Source organism: Podarcis vaucheri (genome assembly GCF_965113315.1).
Source record: "Podarcis vaucheri genome assembly, chromosome: 17".
NCBI classification, from domain to species: Eukaryota; Metazoa; Chordata; class Lepidosauria; order Squamata; family Lacertidae; genus Podarcis; species Podarcis vaucheri.
Genome location: NC_138755.1, coordinates 37,604,945 through 37,632,098, shown reverse-complemented (window position 1 = coordinate 37,632,098; position 27,154 = coordinate 37,604,945). Strand labels below are relative to the sequence as shown.

The following is a 27,154-nucleotide window of genomic DNA, read 5'->3' as shown; positions in this document are numbered from 1 at the left end:
GGGGGCCCACAAAAAACGTAAAGGAAAAATAACCTGGATGTACATTTCCAAAATGTAAGATAAAAAAACAAAATAAAACCTCCCGTATTTTTTGCTCTATAAGACTCACTTTTTCCCTCCTAAAAAGTAAGGGGAAATGTGTGTGCGTCTTATGGAGCGAATGCAGGCTGCGCAGCTGTTCTGGCTTCTGAGATTCAGAATATTCTTTTTCTTGTTTTCCTCCTCTGAAAACTAGGTGCGTCTTGTGGTCTGGTGCGTCTTATAGAGCGAAAAATATGGTACATACTGCAACAGTGTTTTGTGTTGTGTAGGCTCCTATGATGTATAATGAGCCCCCCTCCTATAATGGGCCCCGCCTGCTAGCCTGCTCCCTAAAATATGAAAAATCATTTTAAGTTAGAGCTTAATAATTATTTCACTATTAATATACTACTTCTTAATTGTATTTCAGTTCAACAATTATTTTGATAAAGCACATATTTTGTTAGGTATCTTAAGCCATTTGCACATATTAGGTCCATAAATTACCATATAGCATATACTCAACACAAAAAAAGTCAGAATTTGTTGTTGACAAAGGACAGCTGGACATATAAAGGGCCCCATAACCTTCAGTAGTTTAGGGCCTCATCAAACCTAAATCTGGCCCTGCTTGGTTTGTCTGTAGAGCAGAGCTGTTATTGGCTGTGCTCTATATTAAGACATGCACAAGGTTATGTCCTTTTTTATAGTGGATTAGGGCAGCGTTCCTACACATACTTCCTTGGGAGCCTGGTTCATTGAAACTCACAAGCTGAGTTGATCTGGAAATGAAAGGAGAGCTTGGGTGCAGCGCATTCCTATGCATGTCTACTCAGAAATAAGTTCCACTGAGTTCAGTGGAGCTTGCTCCCAGGTAATTGTGTATAGGGTACAGGCTTAGGTCCTAAATTTAGGATTACCCTTTGCATGGGAGTAAGACCCACTTAGCTGGTTGGGACTGACAACACTGTTTTGCTTTATATTTTATGGGTGAAACCAGTGCTGCTGCTCCTTTTTTATTTTATAAAGGTGCCATACTTACCACCATAAGTGCCACTCTTTTAACATTTAGTGGGGGGAAGTGCCGGTACTGCTTACCCTTGAGGACCCCCAGAAAAAAGCAAGAAAAGACCCTCCTGTTTGAGCTATGTTGAACCAGACAACACACCGTGGCCTAGCAAGACCCTTGTTTGGAATCCAGTTATGACAATGTGGAGTGTGTGGGAACTCGCATGAACAGCCTCTACAGCTGTAATCTTATTTCAACAGAAGGTGGCCTAGAAAGATACAATTTCTCTATTTTTTAGAGTGAGAAAGGCAACAACTATCAACATAATGAAATTTCCTGTTATGTAGAGATTAGGGTTTTTTTTAAAATGGAATGAGGACCTGAGATGGTACAACAGACTCCAGGTGGGGATAACACTTTTGAATATGTATCAACCTCTGTAAAAAAAAAATACCCCAAATATCTTGCAAACAGAAAACTATCTCAGCAAGTGGGGAACTAGCTTAGAACCATTCTCTCTGATGTGTTAGTTTTCTGCCTTCAGTGTGACTTTTATGTGAAGGATCATATGGTATGGTCCACAGCATTTACCGTTTTATTCTGCAGGCTTTATAGATCAAGTTTAAGGCTGTGTCCACTACGATCAGTAGAGAAACTTTGAAGCAGTATTGCAGAGCTGTCAGTGACTGTGATACACATTCATTTTATACTATGCTACATTTATCCCTTTTTAGACTTTCCTTGAAAGGGGGGAGGAGCAAGCATATGTTCTGTTTCATCATCTAACTTCCACTTGTTTTTATGAAGGTTGCAATAGAGCTTATGGATATATATGCCTAATGTACTATTCTGACTTTTCCAATAAATGCAGGAAGGTCGCGAGTAAAGATATACACTCCTGTACCCCCATCACACATTCAAAAAATGTGTGAGAAATGTGATGGTTTCTAGTCGCACCATTTTCATAGGTTTCGCTGTGCTTCAGGTGCTTTCAGACTACAATTCCCATCAGCCCCAACATGGCCAATGATAACAGATCATCAAATTGTAGAGTTGGAAGGGAACAAAAGGTCGTCTAGTCTGATCCCCTGCAATGCAGGATTTTATTTTATTTTTTGGCCCAATGTGGGACTCAAACCCACAACTCTGAGATTAAGAATCTCATGATGAAATTATAATGGGAATCATGGTTATCTAGAGGGCCATGGGTTCCTCATCCCTGCCCCATTAAATAGTGCCCATGTTGCCTAGCATACTTTCCCTTTTCATGCCTGAAGCCCTTTAGGAACTTTTACCTGGGAAGTGAGATTCTCATGAAATTGATACGCATTTAATTTTTTTTAAAGTGCCTTTCCAAAACAGCATTGTTTTTACATATTGAATACACAAGTTTTAAAAAAGAAAAGATAGTGTCCTTAATAGGTCTTATGCATATATACTTGGAAGTAAATTATGTTTAATTCTGTGGAGCTTTCTCTCAAGTATATGTGTGTTTAGGATTGCTGTGCTAGCATTTCCCCTCTCCTGCCAGTTTTCCCCCCTTTCACAACTATTATTAAATGGTTACTTCTTTTAATGTAAAACTCCATGCCTGCAATCCATTTTCTTGGGGTTGCCAGCTGTTTAACTTGCATTGCCTCTGCACTTTTTACAGTTACTTGAGATGCAGAAACAAAGCAGGTGAAGTTTTGACTGGCATGTAAACCAGAATTATGACAGTGTGGCCTGATAGATATTTGCATAGCAGGCTGTTAAAAGCACAGAAACGAGGCCAGAAAAAAGCCCTGTATTTATTATGAATCCTTACTGGAGCAAGATGGTCTTAAGATAGTTGCACAGAACTTTACGTCAGCTAGTTCTGCTGACAAGCTTTATTGTTTCTCATTTCCCTTCCTTCTAAAGGACAACTGGTTCCGCTGCCTGTTATAGTTCTCTGGAAATGTGTGTAATTGTAAGCTTGGTTGCTCAACTTCCAAAGCCTTACTGCAGTCAGAGTCATCCTAGTCCCTTGGTTGGCAACTAGTTTTGCTGGAATGGAAGATCTAGTGAGCCAGTGCCCTAGACTTCATATGCAACCCCATGGCCTGCTCAAAAGTACAACTCTCTTCCGGACACCCCCCACGCAGCACAACCTTTTTTCACCTCAATTGCAATTGCGGGAAGGGGCAGCAGGAGACAACATATTCCTCTTTATAGACCTGGATTTGGTGTAATTTCTACTCCTCAATTCATCTGAGTAAGACAGAACAACCATGGAGTACACAGCTACCTCGTTTAATATGTTTGTCTCTGTGTGGATATATTTAGTATTTACTCTGTGTATTTACAAGCCACTTTTCTGTTAAGAAAACCTGCAAAGTGTCAGGAAAGCACCTAAAAACTCCCTGTGCAGAAGCACTCTATTAAAAGACAAAAGTCCAGTTAAAATGTAGCTAAAGAACAGTGGTGAGTGGCATTAATAATTAGGGATACTCTAGTAAATGAATGTCTTCACCTGTGAAAAAAATGCAGGCAGGGAGGAAATGGGCTCTTTTGTTTGGCCTGCAAAGCTACCATATCAGGGCTTTTGAGCAAGCTGATTGTCTACCACCTTGGGGGGGGGAATCTATTCCAAATTGAAATAATACTGGATGCAATGTTGTTTTTCCAATTGTTAATATATTACATAGCTTTTGAGTCCATCATGGCACCCACGTCCAGGTTGTACTTCAGGCAAGGATTATTTCTGGTTGCCTCTCACTGGCAAGCTGCAGTGTACCCATAATCCATGACCTACTATCTGACTCTGCTCCTGACTAATCAGGGTTTTTTCTGTCTTCACCTTGCCAGATTTCTCCAAATTGCATGCAACTACCGCTCATGGGCTTCTGGGGGCTGTATTTTTTCAATAAAATAAGTGGTCATCCTAGGGATAAACAAAGTCTTTGCTCTCGTTTTTTATTGTTTAGTGGAATACAGCTACAGCCTAAAAGCCAGACCTCATAATCCTATACCTAATTAAATTCAAAAGTCCTGGATTACAGCATTTAAATGTGTTTAGGATTGCAGCCAACCTTGGGTTTAGGCCCATTTAAATGATATGGAGGATTTGTACACACTCCTGTTTACTATGCATCTAGTGCGTTCTCACTGCTGGTTTGGGAAGCGATGTGCACATGACGTTAGCTACGGTCCATGTCTATCCTGTTGTTTCTTATGAAATACTGCACAAAATATTTGATGAGTTTCCCTTCAAAACCAGCTTCTATCCAAATTGAGCAAAAAAATAACCTAGCTGTGCTTTTAAGCCAGTAATGTGTACACAGCCTGTATCTGATGAACCCAATGAGCTGATTCAAATATTAGATCGCAAACCTGCTAGCAAAACCTGGATTTTAACCATGTGCAGTTACCAGATTTTTTTCCCAATGAATCCAGGGACACTTTTCATCTTCAATGGATTTTGTATGGGGACTAATTTATACATCCTGGGACTGTCCCCGGGAAACGGGGACGTCTGGTAAACTTAAGTCCTAGCAACATACATGCCTTAAAGATTATTAAAGGAGCTGGGGTATTGTTTAGGGGGGCTGTTTGGTGAGGGTTGTTGCTATTGTTGCTGTCAATTTTTTGGATCTTTATACTGGATCTTATGATTTATGTGGAAATGGTTCAATTTGGTCATGTGTGTTTTGATGTTTCGTTTATGGTTTATGACTACTTTTGTTACGTTCGTAGTTATGTATTTTTTATATGTTTTAAGCTACCTTGAGCATGGTTTTAACTTTGGGAAGACGGCATACAAATAAAATGATTGATTGGTGTTGTGAAGGACAGCTAGCTAGGACCTTGAATTCTTGAGCACTCTTTTTGCAGTTGCTGTACGCCAGGATTTTTGGACTTCTGGGAAACTTTAAAAATGAGACTTATCCAAATAGCATTTTACTAAAGATATGCTCAAGAATGTATGGATTGTGAGAGACCAAGAACTGAACAGAGGTTCAGTGCAGCTCCCTCTGTGAAATGCCCTCAGCCTAAGCTAATCAAGAGGAAAAACAAGGGCAGATTAACCCTTAGCAACCTGCAGTGAAGCATGCTTCTAAGAGAGACCTTGACTGGTGTTTCTGAGAGTTAGGAAGCAGAGACAGGGCTATGGGGCTCTTGCTGATTTTGGGGAGTGGGATGGGGAATGGATATATTTTTTTCCCCATCCTTGCTTAGGAAGAAAAGCTCCTACAGGGGGATTTTGAGCAGGGGGTAAATGGCTACAGGAAGAGAAAGAGTTAAGCTCTGCAGCCACACACACCCTCCCAACACACACACTTTGCTTAAGATTGCAGCCTCTGAGGCAGCTGGGTTAAAAATAAAAATGGGTTAGGGACACTGCATATGTCATTTTAGCCAAGGAAGGAACACTGAAAGGCTGTGGCAACTGGTAGCAATTTGACATGGCAGGGCTGCATTTTTTAACCTTGCTGTTTTTATCACAGTAGGACTCGTACAGAGCTTATTTAGGAAAGTGAGCCATTTGACATGTGCAGAGTGCCATTGCCTCCTCTCTCTAAAATAAAAGTAAAAATCAATTATTATACACACACCTATGGACAGGGAAAGAGCTTCCACGGCCAAAGTATGATTTTCAGACAAGATGGACTCCATACCTCCTATCTGGAAATTAAGCCATAGCGCATGGCGAATTCATGTATGAGTTACACCTACACATCTGTTGCCAAAAACATGTTGCCAAAACCCTATATACCGGCAACCATTTTGCACAGGAGTTGCATTCCTGACCCCCGCTTGTGTTGGCAAAGTCAGCGGCGGAGCAAGCCGATTGGGCGTCTGGGGTGGCACGCATGCCCTGCGCCTGGGGGTGGGGCCAGTTGCCCGCAGGGCGGGGCCAGCCAGGACAGGACGCTCCGCAGGGCCTCCGAGGAGTCTGCCTATCTCCTCCCACTCAGCCGCCCTACAGCTGAGGGGGAGGCAGCGGGCAGACCGTTTGGGGCAGCGGGGAGGCAGCGGGCGCCCAAGCCACCGTGTCACTTCCAGGAGAGATGCGTGGCTCAGGCGCGCTGCAGGCCCCGCAGTGAGTGCCACCCGGCATTTTGTCACCCCCCCCAGTGGTGACACCCTGGGCCACCCGCCCCCACCGTACCCCCCTTCCTCCGCCCATGGGCAAAGTGTGTGTAAGCCTGTTCAGCCCCTTTTTTGCCTACTTCATGGGTCGACACAATGTGCACATGCATGATCGTGCATCATTTGGATGTGCCTTAAATGATTATTGCCTGTACACAAATGTGTGGAAAATGTCCAGTTGCATACAGCGGTACCTCAGGTTACATACGCTTCAGATTACAGACTCCGCTAACCCAGAAATAATACCTTGGGTTAAGAACTTTGCTTCAGAATAAGAACAGAAATCACACGGTGGTGGCGCGGCAGCAGCAGGAGGCCCCATTAGCTAAAGTGGTGCTTCAGGTTAAGAACAGTTTCGGGTTAAGAATGGACCTCCGGAACGAATTAAGTACATAGCCAGAGGTACCACTGTAGAGCTTTCCTTCCCACAAAATCATTTTAACTACAGTATTTATTATCCAAAGTGGTAATTTATCCAAAAAGAGGGAGGTGGTTTCATTCAAACCAGGGCACATCGGTGCACAGCTGAACATATTTGCAGTGTATGGCTCAGTCCTGACAATGTGAAGTCTCTGTTCATATGCAGAGTCATTACACCAGACTAATCATAATCAGCCTCAGATATTTTTCAAGATTTGGGATACTAGCTCCCAGGTTTGGGAAAGGATGTAGTCATATTCAAACAGGCACAGAGACCAAATTTGTCATTTTAGAAATTCATTGACAAATTCACAAGACAAATTCAAATAGTGACATCATCCCCCCACCCAATTCCTGTGCATTCAAGATAGATACCTTGCTAGGGGAAGGGCTGCTTGGAAGCAGATCCACACACCTTTTCTGGAAATACTCTGTAATTACACACAGTTCAAATCTACCTTATCTGCCCTGCACTGCCCTGTCAGCTGCTTCTGCAACAGCAGCTTTTAATGAATGAATATAGAAAAATTATTAAGGGTTTGTTGCAATATATATGTAAGCCACCCACTATTTTGCCTCCCAGAAAGATAAATGCAAAATGCAAAATGATTAAGTAAATTCATTTATTGAAAGAGACTCGCTGTTGCTTCCTTGCTCTTTCTAGCAAAGTCACAAAACAATACTGAACTCAGCAAACAAATCAACAAAATGCTCCTCAAATGAGGAAGTGTTTCCTGATGCTTCTCTGGCCTTCAGAGAAAGCATGGGCTAATGCTAGCACATAGGGCTGTTTTGGAAGCATTCCTGACTCCTCCCATATCTGCTCTGGTGACTGTGCTGGACAGGCCCCATAATAACAGATGGAATAAGAGTCTGTCTGCTAGGGCTAAATTTCCTGCAATCCAATCAGTCACATGGTTTTTCCTGCTTAGAGACACATGGGAAGCACCTCTTTGCCATAGCCATACTTTTGGATTAGGATTGGCTGAGTGATGCAGATAGCTGATCGGCCAGAGAATAGGAGATTGTCAGATATGTCCCTGTATGGTCAAGGAAGTATAAAATGGGGGGAGGGGTCAGGAAAGAGTGATTTTGAAGAGGAAAAGATGCTTGACATTTTCTTAGGGAGGTTTGTGCCTTAGTAACCTCAATGGACCAGCATCCATTGCTAAAAAGTGGGATGTTTCTGCCTTTCCCCCTTCCTTTTAAACCTGCTATGCTGCTCTCACTTTTCATAGCAGCCAGGCACACGAACTAAAATGTTATATCAAATGTATGATTGCTTATAGCATTGGTTTGTTTGATGACATTTTCATCCAAGGATCTCAAAATGGTACGCATGGTTCTCTTATCCCAGTTTTATCCTCACAACAAGCCTGTGAGCTAGGTTAAGCGGAGAGACAGTGACTGGCCCAAAGTCACCCAGTTAGCTTCCTGTCTGAGTGGGGATTCCAACTCTGGTGTTCCAGATCATAGTCCAACACACTAACCATTACACAAAACCCATTACAGGGCCCTCAATCAGGATTTGGAACGTGACACATGGGTTAAACCCCTTTTCTGCACCAGGGGGATAAGAACTGCACATACCCTTCTGTTTGCCCCAGGAGGGAAAACTATAATGAACACCAATAGCGGTTTTCCTTCTGTGAAGCAAAAAGTTCACAGGGGTGCAGAATGGTCCCAGTTCTGATCAGGGGGCCCTATGGGTAAGATGATTACTATTAAACCAGTTGAAGTCTATGGCACCGATAACACCCATTTTCTTCCTTTGAGGTCCAGAGGCAATTTGTAAATGGCAAAAGAGCTGCTTGAGGAAGAGAACTGGCAGAGGGCTTTTATTTTTTCCAATTGTGTCCATCCGGTAACAAAGATGGGATCTAAAGCAGGGCTTAGGCCTTCTTTAAGGTTTTGTCAGCAAACTCGCATTGGAGTCACAAGATCAAAGAATCATAACGTTGCATTAGTGAGAGTAACATCTCTTCCTCTTTAAAATTCTGTGCGTTTTCTAGTTCCTCAGGAAGTAGACTGTGCTTCCTAAGGGGTAAGAAGCAGGCGAGAACAGGCAGACAGGGGCCCACCCCTGGTTATATACAGAGCACAAGCTGCCTTAGTGCTACAGAACCATATACGCCAGTGTCATAACTAGTTATTTTTAGGCCCCCAATTCTCTGTTGCTGTTGCCACCCGAAAAACCAGCAGCAAATAGTTAAGAATAGTTGTGAGGCTTAGAAGCTGTTGCTGCTGCAATTCCAAAGTCCCACTAGTCAGATGAGTATTTATTCCCAGAAGCTGCTGTGCTGGTCGCTGCAATCCAACATCACATTTCTTTGCTCTTCTCCCCAGCTGGTGGCAATCAGTAGCTAGAGGTCCGTAGGCTCCAGGCACAAAGCCCAAGGAGGAACTGCAGTGGTGGCTCTCGGGCTGGCCTGCTGGCCTCAGAGCAAGCTGGATTCTGGCTTTCCAGCTACCATTTTGAAAACATGCTTAAGTATTTCATGCTGAAAAGAAAAGATGACACAATCTTACCTTTTAAGCTATCAGTACATGACCCATTTGTGCCCCTGTCTTGGTTGGTTCTGCCCACCCTAGTTACACTGCCGAACAAAGTACATGATAAAGAGACGAAGGGAAGAAACCTGGTGTTTACCTGTGATTTACAATTCAGTCATTCTTTATTGCTAGAAATTCTGCTTTGTTTTTGTCTTCCCTTATTAATTGACTACAGTTTTTTGGAGAATCTTGCATGGCAACTTAGCTGTACAGCAAGCAGGGCAATCCAGAGCTTCTGGAGGCTGAGCCAAAATCCTCCATTCCCCTAGACTTTGATCTAACATATATGCATGCCGGTTGATGGCATACTCCTCTGGACGTGTGTCACCTGGGCAGATCAGGCCACCACATACAAACACCTTGTTATCCCCAATTGAGCACACTGCATGTGAAAGATCCAAGCTGTAGTTATTCGGCAAGAGTGGGACAAGTTTTGTGGATTTGCTCATTTTGATCTTCTGCAGGTTTATTTCCAAACTCTCTTTGTGGCTCTGTATGCTCAAGACATTCTCCTGAGGAAAGGACAGCAAGGGCTTGTGATTGAACTGAATGGGAAACGTGATGTACTGCACCACATTCCTGGTCTGAGTGTCAAAGCAGTCCAACACACCTACTCGGGAGAAGCGCCCATTCACCAAGCACCTTCCTGTCACAATGTAAATAGTCTTGTCTCCCTTGGTGATCAATGCGGTTGCATCCATAGGAATACTCATCTTTCCAGCAAGAATCCACTTCTCTTTCCCTTCGTCGTACTTGTAGATACTTGAAATGTACTTCCTTGGGGCTGTGCTTCCTCCTACAGAGTACACTGCCCCCCCACAAGTCACCATGGTGTGGAAGACCAAACCTATAGGCAGATCCGGAAGTTTGATCCAGGAGTTAGTATCTATATCATACTTCCAAGCTGTTTTCAAGCCAGAGATCTGCTCTGTTGTTCCTCCAGAAACATAAATGTATCTCCCTAGCGATGTTGCACTGAGAGCAGCTGCTTTGTAAGGCATCTCTGTCAGCTTTAGCCAGATGTTCTCTCCAATGATATAAGCGAAAACCCCACTGTTGAACTTACCCTGCTCTTTTTGCCCTCCTAAGATCACCACAGAGTCCATTAAGGCCCCTTTCCTTTGTTGAAGCATCAGGCTTTGAGGATTGCCCTTTTTACGATCACTCAAAGTGCCCTCTATCCGGGACAGGGGACCAGTGTGGTCTGCAAAGAGTAACACTTCACGGCAAGTGGACAGAAGCATACTGGTGGAGACAGCGGATAAATGAATGTAGGTAAAATACTTCTTAAAATACTTCTCCCTTTCAGCCTTTCTGTATTTCACCCACTGGAGGAGGGTTGAGAGAGTCTGGTCCTCGTTTTGTACATGAAGATGTTCATCCTTAAGGAGCCTGCTGAAGACGTTAGGGGGACAGTGCATAAAGTCTGTTATGCCAGGGCCTGCCCAGTAGTTGAAGTTGTCTCGTATACCATCATAAGCAGCATTCGCCACATCTTTCATATCATATGAGGTGGCCAAGAGCATGTAGTAGAGGCAGTTGTTCTTCTTAAGGGACCTAAGGAGGAAGTCAGAGCAGTGGTTCTTCAGAGATGGGGAACTGAAATACTTGGCTCCCTTCAGCAGGTCCTCCACGTTCTTCTCAGAAATTACAATCTTCCCAGTATAGAAGTAGTCAAGCAATTGCTCCACCAACTCAGAGCTCAGGAACTTGGCATCAATGATGATAAAGAGTTCATCATCCGCTTTCATGTCATTGCTGGATATCAGATTCCTAATATGGGAGGACATGGCTGCTAAAACATTGAGGTGGGCATAGAAGACTTTCTGGTCCACACTGAGGGCCACATCACAAAACTCCCGGTTCTTTCTCTGTTTGTTGAGGGCCTGCATCATAAAACTGTTGTGGTTCTTTTCTGTAAACTGCATCCTCATTTTTGGGGCCAGGCTTGTCTGGAATTAAGGAAGATGGTATAAGCGTAGAGGACTCTTTGCCCAGTTGTTGAAGACCCTACTCTGGGTACAAGGAGTGATGTCATCAAATAAAGGTGCTAGGTCACAATTATCTGTGACATGTGTTGACAAGAGTCTTTTCAAATTGTCCCTTTTGTACCAATAGAATATCAGTCACTTCAGCTAAACCCGATCCAAAAAGAAAGAGGTTCCATTGATTGGAGGTGAGGTGGCTTCACCTATTCTATCTAGAGTGTGTTTGTATTGAAAGGTTACATGTTAGAGTCTTCCCAAGGAAATGCTAGGTTATAGTTAAACGCTGTGGTGATGTCAATTAGGAATACATTCCCACTTAATTTATTAGGTTCCACCGTGTATGATCTAAATAACAGAGCATTCTGTTCCCCAAAGTGGAACTAAATTTGAGTATCTGTATTTTGATAATGCCTTGATAGGGCAAACATTCCACTGATATGACTTGGTTTCAGCATGTCATACATTGGATTTAGAGAAAGGCCTTAAAATGGATAGTAAGAGTTGGTTTGTGGTAAGGTGAACCAGCCACAGGGGTGCCATGGGACTGTGAAGGGGTGTTGCTTTGCTTGTTCTTAATGGCCAGCTCACTGGTTTTTCACAAAGAGGGCCAAACAAGATTATATGTTCAATATGTATGATTTTCTTATTTAAATAGCAACCATAGGGAGGCTGATAAGAACTGTGGGTGCTTAAGGTTTAACTCTCTAACTCTCTTCCCACATGCCATGATTCTGATTCCTCCAATGTCACTACCATGGTTGCTATTTTAACAAGAAAAATTGGATACCCTGGAAGTGCCCGTATGCATTTAATGTATGATCCACTTTGGGTCACTGGTGAACTAATGTTATATACAATTAACTCTACAAGTTACACTTGTCAAAGGCTTGAGCTAATTTGCTTTGCAATCCTGTTAATTCTCTTGGAATTCTCAGCGGCTGCTGATACTGCAAACCATACTTTAAGAATGACTTTATAGTTTGGCTTCGGGGAGTGGGTAAAAATAATTTTTAAAAAATCTCCTCCCCACCCTTACTTAAGTCTCTTCTCCTTATTGAAAAATGAAGTGATGCCCAGCAGTGGGGAGAAGAAAGAAAAGAAAATATCCCAACAACTATTTATACCCACCCAGCAAGCTTTACTAGCAAAAAATGTATAGCACACGGTCTGTCTAGATGAGCACAGCTGTTCCCACAAGCTGAGGTATTGCCTGGCCCTGGGAGACAATGCTAGACCCATCTCTTCAGAAACCTGGTCAGCCACTCCAGGCCACAGTTCTGCACTAACCTTATTTTAAAAAAGGTAAAGGACCCCTGACAGTCGTTAATGACTCTGGGGTTGCGGCGCTCATCTCACTTTACTAGCCGAGGGAGCCAACGTTTGTCCGCAGACAGTTTTTCCAGGTCATGTGGCCAGCATGACTAAGCTGCTTCTGGCGAAACCAGAGCAGTGCACGGAAACGCTGTTTACCTTCCTGCAGGAGCAGTAACTATTTATCTACTTGCACTTTGACATGCTTTTAAACTGCTAGGTTGGCAGGAGCAGGGACCGACCAACGGGAGCTCACCCCGTTGCAGGGATTCGAACCATCAAACTTCCAATCTGCAAGCCCTAGGCTCAGTAGTTTAGGCCACAGTGCCACCCACATCCCTCAGTCTCCTCATGTCTGTGCCCCAAATCTATACAAGAAGGTGCTAAGTGTCTTGTGACACTGTACCATTCAAAAGTTATAAACACCATATTACTATTTCACAGTTGTCTTTTTCTAACCTAAAAGGCCCCCAACACTTAATGATCCTAGCAGGAGAGGGGCTATAATACTTTGATTATTTTGGTTACCTTTTTCCATATAGAACATTATATGCAGCTGATCTAATGCATGATTACTGGAAAAGTAATACACATCATCTTAATTGGAATGGGATTGACTCCCTGTAAAGTGTGCATAGCATTACAACCTCAGCATTTTATCTTTCTCTGAAACAATTTCTTTTTGCTTTATGCTCTAGGCAGTGCTTCAGCTTCTAGTTTCCCTGTAGGCTGAATTAAAAATGCTGTAGGAGGAAGGGTGGCTGACTCATCCTCCAGATGTTCTCAGTTTCTTGTCACAACTGTGTAATCTGCCCTTTAACAATTGGGCAATTAATAACAGTGTTTGATATTTGCATAAAAGGGACAGAGTGCAATTCTGTTTGGAATATAGGTATTATCATAGGATAGCACTGACAACTGACCAGAAAAAGAATGGTGTTGCTCCTGTGTATTTAATAGCAGCTTGATCTGTAAAAGTCAGCAAGTTAAGCTTAAACAGCTTAGAAATAAACGTTAGCATTTGCTTACTGTAAATCAAGATGTCGTTAAAAAGGTACAGGAGCAAACATTAGTGTAAAAATAAACTTATTGGCAACCCTACTTCAGGTACAGGGATTTAGAATACCTTCTTAAACTCTAAAAAAAATCATGATCATGTTATTGAAGAAAATTGGAAGAAAGATGAACAGATGCAAATGAGGAAAAGGCTCCTGTACTCTTACATCTATGAAAGAGAACATTTTGAAAGGTGTGCAACTTGATTTGCATGCATGATAAAAGCTGTGAAATTATTCGGGATAAAGGAGCTTTGCCTTTGCCTCTTTTCACCCCACTGCTGAGCCATATCCATCTGCTTCTGTTTAACACATTCAAGTTAAGACTGCCCCTTAAAAAAAAACACCTTACGTTGCTTCTATGCTTTTCATGTCTACCACACACAAATGTGGTTGGTGAAACTTCCCATCACTTTAATGCCAGAAAGACAGGAACAGGAAACTTTTTACTGGCACTGCTTCACTGTCATTCATAACTGTGAGCTCTGCAGAACTCTGCAGGTGAGGCTTATAGAGTAGCTTGATTGGGACTAGAAACTGGGAGACCACGGTTCGAGCCCCACTTGACCACGAAGCTCACTGAGTAACCTTGGACCAGTCACAGTCTCTCAGCCTAACCTGCCCCCCAGGGTTAATCAAGGACAGCTTAAAATGAAGTGCCATTGAATTTAGGTAAATTTACAGCCAGATAAATATATTTAGGTTTGCAGTTCTAAAGCCCCTTGTGGTATTAAATGGCTGTAACTCTATCTGGTCAAATATTACCACACCTATGCAACTCAAACAGGTTGTCTCTGGCACATGAAGCTCATCCCAGGTGACATAGCAGGCTACAATTATTGATTTGTATTGACTCTGAAGCTTGTTCTTAACATTGTTGGTTCCCACACCTTCAAATAGCAACACCTGGTTTCTGCCACTGACAGGTAGAGCTTTGATGTTTCACCTGAACATTACAGGAGGAAAAATAAGCGGCGCATGACAGGATGATTTGTAAGCAGCGACAAATGGGAAGATTTTTTTTAAAAAAATGTGGGGTAGCTTGCTGGAACGTTATACTTTTCTTGTTAGCAGTATTGTGCCTTATAGGGTGGTAAAGTTATCAATCATCAAGCAAGCTCAGTGGCATGTGCCAACATAAATGGAGCTGAAACAAGAGAGAGGTATCAGCCTGTGTGGGAGAACTCTAGCTTTAAAAAAGCAGGTAAAAGGGGTTAACTCATTGAAGCCCAAGTAAATAAGGAATTTGATCATCAATTGGAAAAGAATAATGGAAAACTATGGAGGGTGAATTGGCATTCTTAAGCCCCTCATTCTTAGTATTCCAGACTAAAGGAGGCTCACTGCAACCCTAAACAGTAGCATCCCTGTTAGGGAATGAAGATACACTGCAACATTTTGTTGCAGTTTCCACTTATATATTATACAGTTGAGTATATTGTATTTACCAGAAACTTTATTTCTCTGCTGTGTAACTGTAAACTGTATGGTTGAGTTGCAGACAGGAGGGATAAGCCTGGAGAGGAAAGGAACAGGAAAAGTTTGCATTTCCATGCGTAAGGTTCTAAAACTCAATACAAGGTGAAGTTAAAATAAAATAAAAAATACAATGCTTGAATAGTTTCACAACCCTGTTACATATCCAAACAAATATGACACATATAAACCTGCAAACTTCCTCTCCCACCACACCTGAAATGTCAGGTAGTCTAAAGGTTATTTCCAAACACTGACATTTCCTCGTGTCTGCTCCCCCCCAGTGATTTTGACAATGGTAATAGCAACAAAGAGATTATGTGCTTCCCACACCAGCTTTAAGTATGAAGGATATAGAAATCTTTTGTGTGCCCATTCTCTTTTCAGGCCAGAGGAAATGGGTGCGGCATTTAGTGAGTTACCCAACTCCAGAAATCACAATGTGGTTGACCGAGCGGAATTATGCACTGCTGTCTTCCAGTCACTCAGAAGTAAGTCCTATGCGGTTCCAAAGAAAATAAGGCCTGCAATGCTAACCGCTTACCTGGGAATAAACCCCACTGAATTCAATAGGACTTGAGTAGATGCCGTTAAGAAATTGCACAGCCACTTCCATGCAGGTGTACATAGACCTGAAGACAGTCAATATGCCTGGAAGCTTTTAATGTTTAATAGGTTATTGTATTTTAGTGTTTTGTTGGAAGCCGCCCAGAGTGGCTGGGGAAACCCAGCCAGATGTGCGGGGTATAAATAATAATAATAATTATTATAAGGAGGCTTCTTCTGAGTAAGTACGCCTGGTATTGCCAAGATGGGGCTGCAGTCGTCTGCGTGCCTGAACTGGACATTAATATGCCCAATAAGGGGTTGTGTGGGATGCTGTTTTAGCAGTAAACAGGAATTATTTCCGAGTAAAGGTGATTGGGGATTGCCATATTCTAGCGTTTGCTCTTTAGTGTAAAGCAATAAAGCTTTGAAGGCCGAGAAGGACAACTGTATTCTGCTCTGTATTCTGCTCTGGTCAGACCTCACCTGGAGTACTGTGTCCAGTTCTGGGCACCACAATTCAAGAAGGACACTGACAAACTGGAACGTGTCCAGAGGAGGGCAACCAAAATGGTCAAAGGCCTGGAAACGATGCCTTATGAGGAACGGCTAAGGGAGCTGGGCATGTTTAGCCTGGAGAAGAGGAGGTTAAGGGGTGATATGATAGCCATGTTCAAATATAGAAAAGGATGTCACATAGAGGAGGGAGAAAGGTTGTTTTCTGCTGCTCCAGACAAGCGGACACGGAGCAATGGATCCAAACTACAAGAAAGAAGATTTCACCTAAACATTAGGAAGAACTTCCTGACAGTAAGAGCTGTTCAACAGTGGAATTTGCTGCCAAGGAGTGTGGTGGAGTCTCCTACTTTGGAGGTCTTTAAGCAGAGGCTTGACAACCATATGTCAGGAGTGCTCTGATGGTGTTTCCTGCTTGGCCAGGGGGTTGGACTCGATGGCCCTTGGGGTCTCTTCCAACTCTAGGATTCTATGACAACGACAACTGCTCCCACCAATAAAAACTCCATGCCATGAGCCTAATCGATGAGGTATTTGGCACCTATCAGGAAAAGAGTCTTCAAAAGGGCGTTAGCCTAGTACAGCCCTCATGAGTCACGGCTAACCAAGAGCCCTCGCCCTCAAAGGGCCATTTTCTGGACTGGGCAAGCTTCCTCCTCCTCTTGCCTCAGGGCCAAGGCTGTAGAGCAGCCAGCCGTTCTTCAACTACAACTCCCATCATCCCTAGCTGCGGGCTACGCTAGCTAGGAATGACGGGAGTCGTAGTCCAACGCCCCCTAGAGTCCCAACGTTGCTGCCACAGAGCAAGCCTGCCACCACCCGGCTTATGCCAGTAGCTGTGTCGGACTTCGATTGGCTGGGCTGCCTCGGATAGGATCCGCGCGATTGGACGGGGAGGTGGGGGGGCGGCGGGCGCCGACTGTTCCCGCTGTCATTGGCGGATACGTGGCGCATGCTTCGTCCCCCTCTACGCACGCGCGACGGACGGGCGAAGCCGAGGAAGCGTCTCTGCCTGTTGGGTTCGTGCCTTGAGCGCGCGCGCTTGCCGTTTTTCTGCGCTCTCCACCCGCCCCCGCCCCCCCTCGCTCAACCAACGGTCGCCGCGATGCCGCTGCAGTTCGAACTGTGCCCGGGCCGGCCAATCGGCGGGGACCACCCCTGCTTCATTATCGCGGAGATTGGCCAGAACCATCAGGGGGACCTGGAGACCGCCAAGCGGATGATCCGAGTGGCTAAGGTGGGGAGGTGGGCGTGGCCAACGGGGGTGGCAGAGTGGTGGGTGTCGAGGCTGGGTCAGTTGGGCTGAGGGGCGAGAGGCGAGAGGGTGGGGAACGGGAGCAGAGCGGCGGGTTGCTGCCTGTTCTCGGTGTTTTGTCGGGTATCGTGGATAGAAGCTGTATGTGGGAGAGGGGAAGTAACCAAACTTGTTGTTGTTGTTCAGTCGTGTCCGCCTCTTTGTGACCCCCTGGACCAGAGCAGGCCAGGCCCTCCTGTCTTCCACTGCCTCCCGCAGTTTGGTCAAAGTCATGCTGGTAGCTTCGAGAACACTGTCCCACCATCTCGTCCTCTGTCGTCCCCTTCTCCTTGTGCCCTCCGTCTTTCCCAGCATCAGGGTCTTTTCCAGGGAGTCTTCTCTTCTCATGAGGTGGCCAAAGTATTGGAGCCTCAGCTTCAGGATCTGTCCTTCCAGTGAGCACTCAGGGCTGATTTCCTTCAGAATGGAGAGGTTGGATCTCCTTGCAGTCCATGGGACTCTCAAGAGTCTCCTCCAGCACCATAATAATAGACAACATAATAATAAAATAGTCGTAATAACAGTCCCGAAGGCAGAGATTCACTAACTGTGGTCCAGTGACCCATGAGCCTCATGCAGCGGCACCACAGCACCTCAATTAAAAATGACAATTAGAAATCATGTGGGATCTAGCACAGGACGTTGCAGTTGTTGCCACAGAAAGGAAAAACTGTTATGTGGTCTGTCAAGCCCCTCATCAATATTCAAGAGGTCTGAGGGGGAGAAAAGTTTGGAGTGGGAAAGGGTGATGGGGATGTTTGGTGCTTAAGGTTTGTAAACCTTTTGTAAACCTACTTAATAAAGGTAATGTGTAAATGATGAGAACTGGGAGATTGTAAGCCACAAACCAGTTATCGAGGGGTATTTGGATTTTAGCTCTTAAAAAACACACCTCCTGAGATGGTTTTGTGATATTTCCACCTTATCCTTATGATATTTCCACCTTATGATATTTCCACCTTATCCTTCATCAGACCCAACTGACATTGTTAGCGTCAACCCTGTGAGTTAGATTTGGCTGAGAAACCAGAGCGTAAGATGAGCCGGCTGAATGAGGCCAGTGGCCCATTTTGTTCAACATCCTGTTCTCCCAGGATGTTCTGACCAGGTTCCTGTGTGAAACTGGCAAGTAGGACCAGAGCGTTTCCCCCTCCTGTGGATTCCAGCCACTGGTATTCAGAAGTATTACTTCTTCCAATTGTGGAGGCGGAGTATAGAGCCATTCTTCTGTACAGTGGTGCCCCGCAAGACGAATACCTCGCAAGACAAAAAACTCGCTAGACGAAAGGGTTTTTCGGTTTTGCGTTGCTTCGCTAGACGAATTTCCCTATGGGCTTGCTTCGCAAGACGAAAACGTCTTGCGCTTTTTTCTTAAAGCCGCTTGAAGAGGCACAGTTGCGATGGACCGTGCTTCGCAAGACGAAAAACATCGCAAGACGAAAAGACTCACGGAACAAATTATTTTTGTTTTGCGAGGCACCACTGTAGTGGCATCTGGGCTTAGTTCCCTTTTCAGCCATTCAACTATCTCACTGAGCTACAGCCCTTGCATATGGAGCTAAAGTTCTGTTATAATGCGTCCTGTTGGAGGATGCACTGTTGGAATGATCAGAAAAGCAACATTGAATTCCTATGTGATTAGAATTGGGAACTGGTACCATCATTGACCTTAAATGGTTCATCAGTTGGGTTCATTAGTCTGCAAGACCCTAATCTGAAATAGAAACAGGAGTCTATTTGCTGACCTTTCCTTTGTTTCAATGGCTGTTTAGTGCAGTGTACATCTGACAAAGTCCACAGAGCTTAGGTAAAGGTAAACTTACTAGGTTGCATACACACCATACATTAAGGCAGATTATTTCCCCCAAAAGAATCCTGGGAACTGTGTTAAGAGTGCTGGGAACTGTAAGTGTGTGAGACATAATCTCTGGTTCCAAAAGTCTTTAAATGGTGTGTATGTATCCTATGTCCTTAAGGTGTCTGAGAAAGGACTCCTCAATATTTTTAAAATTTGCATTGGCATGGTCAGTTCAAGCGGTGTGCATGCACAGGACTGAGATGGGCATGTTCAATGACCTTTAAGAACTATTGTAATGCTTGTATCTTTTTAGGAATGCGGAGCAGATTGTGCCAAATTTCAGAAAAGTGAACTAGAGCACAAATTCAATAAGCGAGCCTTGGAGAGGCCATACACTTCCAAACACTCTTGGGGGAAAACTTATGGAGAGCACAAGCGCCACCTGGAGTTCAGCCATGATCAGTATCGAGAGTTGCAGCGATATGCAAAGGAGATTGGCATTTTCTTCACAGCATCAGGCATGGATGAGGTAAGTGAGATGTTGGTTTTGTTTTAAGAAGGAGATGCCACATCTGAAATTCCTTGTGTATGAGCATAGTTGTGTGCTGTTCTGCTGTATGTTTCTGGGAAAGGAGGCAGATTCATCCAGCTAGAGTGTCTTTATTTGATGGGTAGAATGTTAATGTTAGGAATCTTTGTGTTGTTGTTTTTTAAAAAAGTATTTCTTCACAGATGGCTGTAGAGTTTCTGCATGATCTGGATGTTCCATTTTTTAAAGTCGGATCAGGAGACACTAACAATTTCCCATACCTGGAAAAGACAGCCAAAAAAGGTGATGTGCTAATAACCCACTTAATATAGCTACTGTTTCTGCTCTCCTAATGATATCACATCTAATGAGAGAATGTATGAATTTGATAGAGCACCCTGCCTTACTACAGTGGTACGAGTTGTGGATGGGATCTGTTCCAGAGGTCTGGCCGGATCCCAAGGTTTCCGCAACCGGAGAGACCACTTCTGTGCATGCACGCGCAGCAGTAAAGTGATTCTGCACATGCGCACGTGGCAAAAACCCGGAAATATACTTCTGGGTTTGCCGCTTACATATCTCGAAATTTATGTAACTGGAGGGATATGTAAGCGGGGGTAGAACTGTATATCCAAATTAGATACAATTGTAAATATCAGCTAGCATAAAAAATGACAATAGTTCTTTCATCTGCATCCTTAATGTCTGGTAGAAATCTTCTACATTCTTCTCCCACACTCCCGTTAATGATGGATGGGTAGAGGAGGACTGCCATTTTCAACTGTAGTCATGGTTTGGTCCTTACCTCCTATGAGGAAGAGGGACTTTTCAGTGGTGGCCTCACAACTCTGGAATTAATTGTCTGTCGATCTCTGGAGGATCACTGCACTCTGGAGGATCCTCACAACTCTGGAATTAATTGTTTGTCGATCTCTGGAGGATCACTTAGAAAGACTCTGCAGATATGTTTCAGGTTCCTTACATGACTTTTTATATACCTATCTGTGAAGTACAAAACTGGATTTTATGTTCTGGACTGGTTTATTAGTATATCTAGCTTTTTTTTTAGTGTTGATTTATCTGTAGAAATTATTTTGTATTCTGTTGCATTTCAGGGTTTTTTTAATCATGTAAGTCCCTTGGAGGAGCTTTGTTCAGAAAGGCGGCCTATAAATAGGGAGTGTGTACAGGCCCCAAGATTTGTTGTTTATCTGTGTTTTAAAAACATCTGACCTGTCTCAGTTGCTCTGTGCTCTCTCCACTTTAAATCTGCTCTGGGTTGTGGGGTGCTTTGTATGAAACAAAACTGTGTTCCCCGTTCATTAAATGGGGAATATAAAAATGGCTGCAACTTTTGAAGAGAAGGAGGGTGTTTTCTTCCACATGTGGTGGGAGTGTGGGAGAGTGAAAAAATTTTGGGAAGAAGTATATATTGAATTAAAGAAGGTGTTAAAATATACGTTTGCTAAAAAACCCGAAATTTTCTTGCTGGGGATGTTAGGGAATGAAATAAAAAAGAAAGACCATAAATTTGTTTACTACGCAGTTACAGCAGCAAGGATAATCCTTGCTCAGAAGTGGGAAAAAAAGGAAATGCCAACAATAGAGGAGTGGAGAGCGAAGGTACTAGACTACGCGGATTTGGACAGATTAACGGGAAAGATTAGACATTTAAGAGACCAAAAGTTTATCAAGGACTGGGGGAAGTATGTGGATTACTTGGAATATATTAGTAAAGGTCAAATATCGTTAAGGGGACTTAGAGAAGCACTGTGAAAGTCCAAGAGGTATTGCTCAAGGAAAATAGAGGTAGAAGAATGTTCAACGGCAATACAAACTAGGCAATGTGTATTTTAGAGACTTATTGCGGAAGATTTACGGGCGGGCTGAAGGAAGTCCAGAAAGAGACGACAATGTTAATCTGATAGGTGATAATATTTTATTGTATATACGGTGTGTTTGTTGGTTGCTTTGTTATTATTATTTTTTTCTTATCTTTTGTTTGTTAAGTATATCTTCTACTCTATTCTTTTCTATTGGAAAATTAATAAAAATTTATCTGAAAAAAAAAAAGGCTGCAACTTTCCCCCTTATGGTCAAAGTGGATGAAATTTACAGGCAGAAACAATGAATTCTGCCAACCCTTAGGCTTTATACCAGTTAAAGGACACATTCCAGCTAAGCAAAAAGCGCTCAGGATATCAAGGAGGGCCAGTGGGGAGTGTGTTCTGGAGGGGGGCATGGCTTGGGTGAAGTCCTGAGGACCAAGTAAAGGCCTAGAGACAAATTAATTTGTGTGCGCCAGCTGCAGAAATGGCATAGGTGGGCTATGAATAAGTGGGTTGGTATCAATCCATCCAGTTCATAGGCAGATAAAAACTAATTGTCAAGTAATTGAGCAGTTTGTATAATGTAGCTGTATGAGACAGAATGTTGGAGTTACAAAATGCTCTCGGTGACCTTCCCTTCTAGGTCGCCCGATGGTGATTTCGAGCGGGATGCAGTCAATGAACACAATGCAACAAGTTTACAAGCTGGTGAAAGCCATTAACCCGAACTTCTGTTTTCTCCAGTGCACCAGTGCTTACCCTCTTCAGCCTGAAGATGTCAACCTTCGTGTCATAACGGTCAGTGAGGTGGGGTGGAAGGCATGGCAATTCTCCTAAGGTGCCTTATTTTCCCTCTGAACCAATGAATTGAGCAAGATGACAGATCAAGTGCAGTTGGGAATTTGCTGCAACTCTAAGGAGAGGCCTCAGCCCAGCACAGAATTAATTTTCCTAAACCTCATTCCTTTTCTTCTTCTTCAGCAGACTTAAGAGCTCCTTGACTGTGCTAAACTCTGGCCAAAGAAAGTTGCACATAAAGCACAACTAAATTTCATAGCATTTTGTAACAGCTAATGTTGGTGGTTAACTGTCCTCTTCTTTGTATTTACCATCAACTTTTCTATCCTTCTAGGAATATCAGTCCGTCTTCCCAGATATTCCTATTGGCTACTCTGGTCATGAGACTGGGATAGCCATTTCCATTGCAGCAGTTGCCATGGGTGCAAAAGTCCTCGAGCGCCACATTACACTGGACAAAACCTGGAAAGGCAGTGATCATCAAGCATCCCTGGAGCCAAAAGAACTGGCGGAACTAGTGAGAAGCATCCGGATGGTGGAGAAAGCCATGGGGTCCCCAGTCAAGCGGCTCCTGTCCTGTGAAGTGGCTTGCAATGAAAAGGTAAATTTATTATTGAGTGCCGCAAGACCCACTTATTCTGGATTGCTTAACCTTGGGTTACTGATGGTGGCAGCAGTATTCATGCACATCCATCCTAGTAAGGTAATACAGAGATTGCTTTGTAGAGCTTGCCTGCCACTGTAAGAAATCCTTCTACAGGTGTCACCCCACTTATGTGCAATTGAGTCCCGCATGACCACATATGCATGTGCTGCCAGGAAATAATTAAAGAATGGTGGGGGAGAGCTGGAGAGTCCCCAAAGCCTGAGGAGGGTGGAGGAAGCCCGAAAGAAGCTGGAGGCACAGCAGTGCTTTGTTTACATGGCTCAGCTGCTCCGCCTATCAGCTGATGTGTGGGGTAGCGCAGCAGCAGCAGCTTTCTCCATGCATCCTCCAGCCTCCTGGCGGCCCCAGAGCTTCAATTCTAGTTGCAGGTATTTTTAGGTACAGTATTTTTGGTATGGATTGAAAAGAGAGTAGCAGAGAGAGCATTTAAAGGGTGTTTAATATAGGCCCTGTAAGACGTAACTGGAGCTGCTTGGGATTGAACCCACGAAAAACAGATGCCCTGTCACTGAGTTGTCAAAGGCTGTATTATATGCAGTGCATATATGCCTCCCTTATTCTTTTACCTCTTGTTTCCAGATCAGGGGGGGAAATAGCAGCATAGTACAATGATGATGATGATGATTTATTTATTCCCCAGCCACTCTGAGCAGCTCCCAACAGAATATTAAAACACGATAAAACATCAAACATTAAAAACTTCCCTAGACAGGGCTCCCTTCAGATGTCTTCTAAAAGTCAGAGAGTTGTTTATTTCCTTGACATCTGATGGGAGGGCATTCCACAGGGCGGGCGCCACTACCAAGGAGGCCCTCTGTCTGGTTCCCTGTAACTTCACTTCTCGCAGTGAGGGAACCGCCAGAAGGCCCTCAGAGATGAGCTCCGTGTCCAGGGTGGAGATGCTCCTTCAGGAATACTGGGCCAGGGCTGTTTAGGGCTTTAAATGTTAGCACCAACTCTTTGAATTGTGCTCAGAAACATACTGGGAGCCAATGAAGGTCTTTCAGGACCGGTGTTATATAGCAGCCACTCCCAAGTACAAGACAGGCAACCAGGAGGCACACCATGCCGTATGCCATAGACCTATGAGTCCTCTGCTGCTGAGCAGCTGTGTCCCAAACTGCTGCTGCATGTACCACTTGGGGGTTGCACCTAGAGCGCAGGCTCACCACCCCAAGACATAACCTCCTTCTACTTATCTTTCTGCAGTTGGGAAAGTCTGTAGTGGCCAAAGTCCGGATTCCTGAAGGTACCACACTTACGCTGGATATGCTCACGGTAAAAGTGGGGGAACCCAAAGGATACCCGCCAGAAGACATCTTCGACTTGGTTGGCAAGAAGGTCAGGATAAATATTGGTGAAGATGAAACCATCGTCGAAGATGCCATCGAAAACCATGTGAAAAAAGTGAAATGCTAATTTGTGACTCTTTTTTTAATGGAACCTTGGGAAGAAGCACTGTGGTAACATACTAAAACCAGAGATGTGCTGAAGTTCAAATGAAGGGTTTTGGGGAAGGGAACCGCAATGTGATTTTTTTCTTGTGGGTAGGCTAAAATGTCAATACAATTCAATGTAGTACTTCTTGAGGAATCTTTAGTTTCTCTTTATTGCTGAAAGCTTTTTGCTAAGCCATGACACAGTAACCTACACAGAGAAACATTTCTGAAAGGTAGTGCAGGGCTTTGGAAAAATATGTATTTGTGTGGGCAGGATCAGCGCCAACAAATGAATGCTTCTAAATTTCTGTGAATGCCTCTTCAGCAAGACATATGTGTTCCAGGCCTTTTGTAATGTTTTCAGAATTCAGAACGAGATGTTGCTATGCGACTTGGAATACCTCCAAGATATATACTGTACAAGAATCTCCTCTGTGCCCTTGATCTAAGTTTTCTCCTTGTCCCATCACAAAGAATGGCAGAGAGAAAACTGAATGTATGCTGCAGTCAACTAGGTGTGTAAACTTCTCAAAACAAATCTTTGGGACCTAGGTGTGCTGTGTGCCTTCATTTTTAGCTATTCAGATTTTGGGCGATTCTGTTGTAGAATTAAGGCAATGTAGAAGTTCTAGGATATAATTTGGGACAGCAATGATAAAGGAAATAATTCATCTGACAGGAGAGCCTATAAGATAGCATAGCAGGAGAAATCATGTGTCTAATAAGGGGCTGCCACTCAGATTCATGAGCATTTAGTAGACTTTAACATTTCAACCTTTCTCCACACCATGAAGGCTAGTAAGATGGAGCTCTGTGAGAGAAAACTTAACGGTTTTATTTATTTGGAAGTAAAATCCCACTGCACTTGGGTTGGTGCACTACTGAGCAAGCATGCTTAAGGTTGGAGTGTCAGACTTTCAAGGTTTTCCAGATCATGACTATTCAAGATTCATTGTAATGAATCTAGAAAGGTTTCTGTTAGGCAATGGGGCTTGCACACTTCTGCCTTAGCTTGATAATAAATTATTGTTATTATTATTGATAAGAAGGAATGTGTTTCACTTAAAATAAAGGTTGTTTTTTTACTTGAGCTCAATTTGCTTTAAGCATAATCCCCATGCATAGGTTGTGATATTGGGATTGCACCAGCTCACTTGCATCACTCCTGCTTCCTTCTGCACTGGGCATCACATTTGGATGGATTGTTTGCACATAAGGCCTGATTTATGTAGACTGCACTGTCACAAAACCCAGGAAACTGGATGGCATGACTCGGCCCTATGCTGCTGTGCAAAAGTTCTGTCCCAGGCTGTGGGTGTCCCAGGAGCTTGGAAGGCAGGGGTAAGAGAGTGAGCACAATCCTGATCCCTCACTCTGTTCTGATTAAATGTCTGCACAGGACTTGTCTGAATCATGATTTTGCTGTTAATGATTGAGTTAAATAATGACTGGTGGGTTTTTAAATTTTTATTTTAAATGGACAATAAAACTTGGGCAAAGTTACTTCTTCTCTGCCAGTTTGTTTTTATGGGGAAATCTTGGGGTTTTTTAGGATGCAGAAGGGATGAACTACCAATGGTTCCTGTGGTCTTTTGACTTCTAAAAGTCATGCTGGGAGAGTGTCACTTGCTAAAAATGTGCCATCACTGTAGCCTGAAATGATGGGTTTTAATTCACAGTGACCAGGGCCATGGACAACACATACCGTATTTTTCGCCCTATAGGACGCACTTTTCCCCCTCCAAAAATGAAGGGGAAATGTGTGTGCGTCCTATGGGGCGAATGCAGGCTTTCCCGGGCTTCCTGCAGCTCTGCACCACCTTCCCGATCCCGGCTCGAAGCCGCGCGGGGCTCCGGAAAGTGGCGCAGAGCTGCCTGCGCTCCAGGGCTTCCTGCAGCTCTGCGCCACCCTCTGGATCCTGGCACGAAGCCACACGGGGCTCCGGAGGGTAGCGCAGAGCTGCCTGCATTCCAAAGCCTGGTGCGCGCTGAAGAGCACCCCCGGGCTTCGCGCACCTTTCCGCAAGCCTGGGGAGACCGGCGCGGCTCCCTAGGCTTGCAGATAGCAGGCTGTTCTGGGGGCTGGGGTCGGGGGAAGCTCGGGCTTCCCCCGCGCCTGCCCCGTGCCTGGGGAGGGATTTTTTTTTTCTTTATTCCCCCCCCCCAAAAAAAAAAATTAGGTGCGTCCTATGGGGCGGTGCATCCTATGGGGCGAAAAATACGGTAGCTAGGCAAGGACTGTGGCCGGAAGAGTATACAAAGCGAGCAGGGGCAGGAATTTTTGAACCATCACCAGAACTTCAAAATAAGGCAGTTCTCTCCCTGTGGGTTTGTGCCTAACTCTCACCCTGGCAAAGCTCCCAGCTGGAAGGGCAGGAACAAGAAAAAGGGATGTGTTGGGGGAGGGTCATAAAGGAAGAAGCAGCTTTGCTCTGGAGGCAGCAAACTCCTATTGCTGCAAAAGGCCTCTGAACAACTAAAAACCTGCAAATGAATAAAGCTCTATTTATGAATAAATGGCCATGGTTGCAACAGATAAAGGCAGACTCCTAGAAGACAATGTCATATTTCAACCATTTCGATATGGCATCTAGTGATTAATAATGCCACTGATGAATCACTTCCCATAAAACATCCTGAAGCAATTTGATAAAGTTTTATAAGAACGCTTTCAAGCCAGAGACAGATGCAAACTGCGATAAAAATCTCCACATTCTAAAAGGCTTGTTAAAAATGGAAGATCTTCAGTAGGCACCAAATTAGTTTTTTATATAAGGCATAAGATACTCT

At 43.9% G+C, this 27,154-nt stretch overlaps 2 protein-coding genes and 1 long non-coding RNA gene across 4 annotated transcripts; 1 reads left to right on the top strand and 2 right to left on the bottom strand.

Annotated features, from left to right (window-relative positions):
* The first annotated feature begins 1,400 nt into the window (after positions 1–1,400).
* On the top strand, positions 1,401–25,867 carry NANS (N-acetylneuraminate synthase). 2 transcript variants are annotated; one of them, XM_082205047.1, is made up of 7 exons: positions 1,401–1,434; positions 15,336–15,439; positions 19,416–19,631; positions 19,835–19,934; positions 22,104–22,258; positions 22,593–22,859; positions 24,135–25,867. In XM_082205047.1, the coding sequence occupies exons 1-7, from the start codon at positions 1,416–1,418 to the stop codon at positions 24,342–24,344; spliced, it is 1,071 nt and encodes a 356-aa protein (XP_082061173.1). In that variant the 5' UTR covers positions 1,401–1,415; the 3' UTR covers positions 24,345–25,867. The 2 variants fall into 2 exon arrangements, with proteins under 2 accessions (XP_082061173.1, XP_082061172.1); XM_082205046.1 differs by lacking the exons at positions 1,401–1,434; positions 15,336–15,439 and adding an exon at positions 17,064–17,247.
* Positions 8,388–16,972, bottom strand: LOC309522144. The gene is made up of 4 exons (XR_014214903.1): positions 16,496–16,972; positions 15,493–15,948; positions 14,921–14,988; positions 8,388–9,066 (listed from the first exon to the last, which is right to left on the bottom strand). It is a non-coding gene; the product is annotated as an uncharacterized lncRNA (long non-coding RNA).
* On the bottom strand, positions 9,211–11,161 carry CCIN (calicin). Its single transcript, XM_082204923.1, has one exon. It carries the CDS (start codon positions 11,050–11,052, stop codon positions 9,280–9,282), a length of 1,773 nt encoding a protein of 590 aa, XP_082061049.1. The 5' UTR covers positions 11,053–11,161; the 3' UTR covers positions 9,211–9,279.
* Positions 25,868–27,154: the final 1,287 nt, after the last annotated feature.

Coding starts and splice junctions, on each gene's coding strand:
- CCIN (XM_082204923.1), bottom strand. CDS start 11,052: ATGAGGATGCAGTTTACAGAAAAGAACCACAACAGTTTTATGATGCAG.
- NANS (XM_082205046.1), top strand. CDS start 17,116: ATGCCGCTGCAGTTCGAACTGTGCCCGGGCCGGCCAATCGGCGGGGAC. Junction 19,632..19,834: donor CAGCATCAGGCATGGATGAG/GTAAGTGAGATG, acceptor ATTTCTTCACAG/ATGGCTGTAGAGTTTCTGCA. Junction 22,259..22,592: donor TCAACCTTCGTGTCATAACG/GTCAGTGAGGTG, acceptor CTATCCTTCTAG/GAATATCAGTCCGTCTTCCC.